The following is a 1,495-nucleotide window of genomic DNA, read 5'->3' as shown; positions in this document are numbered from 1 at the left end:
ATCTCTTTTTCTACTTGTATATGTCTGCATAATTCAGATATTTTTATAGTTTACTCATTCTCGCTTTAACTGATCTTCCGTTCTGTTTAACCAAGTACATTGAGTTCCTAATTTCAGTGTTCACAGCAAATACTTTGAATAATAGCCAAAAAATAAAAATTCAAAACACTGCAATCCAAATGCCCATCAACAGCAAAAAGAGCGATACATTTGGTGTACAGTGGAGTATGATACAGGAATAAAAAAATGCAGATTGTAGCTATGTGTAACAATGATTGAGATAAATCTCAGAAACATAATGTGGAGTATAAAACCGTACAAAACTAAATGATATATTATTTATGCCTATACAGATATTTGAGGCAAAATTACAAAGACAAACAAGGGCAAAACAATGAGTAAAATTCAGTTTAGAGATTACTTTACAGGGGAAAGAAAAGTGATGGGTTAGGTTGAGGCACTGAGGAGACTTCAAAGGCAGTGATAATGTTTTTTATCTTAAACCTCGGTGGTTTTATATAAATATTTGTTGTCATTCTACCATACACATATTTTTCAAAATTTCTTTTGTATCAATTCAGTATTAAGAAAAACATTTTAAAGACCTTAAAGAGCTTAAATAGGATATACTTTGAGAGCAAATGAATGCAAGTATGACCTAATTATCAGCATAGGTATCTTCTTTAAAGAAATGAATTTACAGAGTTTAAAATCAACTTGTTCAAATAATTATTGAATTTTCATTTTACTTGTTAGTAGTTTTTAAAAGCTTAAAGTGTCATAATTTTGTTTTTAGATACTAATATACATATTTTACATTTGTTTATAATAGAAAATAGTACATAAAATTATTGTATTTCAAACCATTTAAAAAAATTAAACTTAAGTATAGGCCTCAAATAAATCTCAAATATTCACATCCTTATTTAGAAGCTTCGTGGTAACAGCTAAGCCCTTTGCTGCTTTTCTCATGATTGACATGACAGCAGTCTGTGGATTTAGCCGTGTGATTATGTGCAGCTTGGAATTACTTTAGGTTATTCTTTGAAAATAGGACTTCAAGCAAAGCATCTTGTATTCCTTTTGCAGAAATGTTGCTGAAGTGCTGCTGAAAGGGCCAGAGATGCAAGGATTTGGGACACATTTTGAACCTTTAAGCTGTCTGACATTGACCTCCTTTCATTATTAATAAAGAAGAAGCAGGAGCTTAGGATGTATTAACACCAACTCATTAATATACTAACCGGACAATGCTCTGCAACAATTCTACATTGTAAAGAACTGGACTGGCACAAAATAAAATTATTTCATATTATCCTCAGCATATAATATGACTCGATGGAGGAAAATTTGATAAGCATGAGGGAAGACCATTCTTTTCATGTTCGTTACAGGTAAGACTGCTGCTTTCTTAGTGGGTGGTTTTTAACCCTTATTTAAACATGTATGTAACTCTGATCATTTCAAATTGAAACTTGAAAATATTCAAAATATA

The 1,495-nt window shown here is 30.9% G+C and overlaps 1 protein-coding gene across 1 annotated transcript in view; it reads left to right on the top strand.

The window, feature by feature from the left end:
* The window catches only part of GPSM2 (G protein signaling modulator 2), a 67,828-nt gene that overhangs the window by 31,007 nt on the left and 35,326 nt on the right, over positions 1-1,495 (top strand). The window contains exon 2 of the mRNA XM_019630571.1: positions 1,090-1,394. Coding sequence (XP_019486116.1) covers positions 1,339-1,394 — 56 coding nt within the window. The 5' untranslated portion in view covers positions 1,090-1,338. The remainder of the gene's footprint in view (positions 1-1,089; positions 1,395-1,495) is intronic.

The sequence above is a fragment of the Hipposideros armiger genome, unplaced genomic scaffold (assembly GCF_001890085.2).
Source record: "Hipposideros armiger isolate ML-2016 unplaced genomic scaffold, ASM189008v1 scaffold_924, whole genome shotgun sequence".
In the NCBI taxonomy this organism is placed as follows: Eukaryota; Metazoa; Chordata; class Mammalia; order Chiroptera; family Hipposideridae; genus Hipposideros; species Hipposideros armiger.
This window is presented reverse-complemented; position numbering and strand designations above follow the sequence as displayed.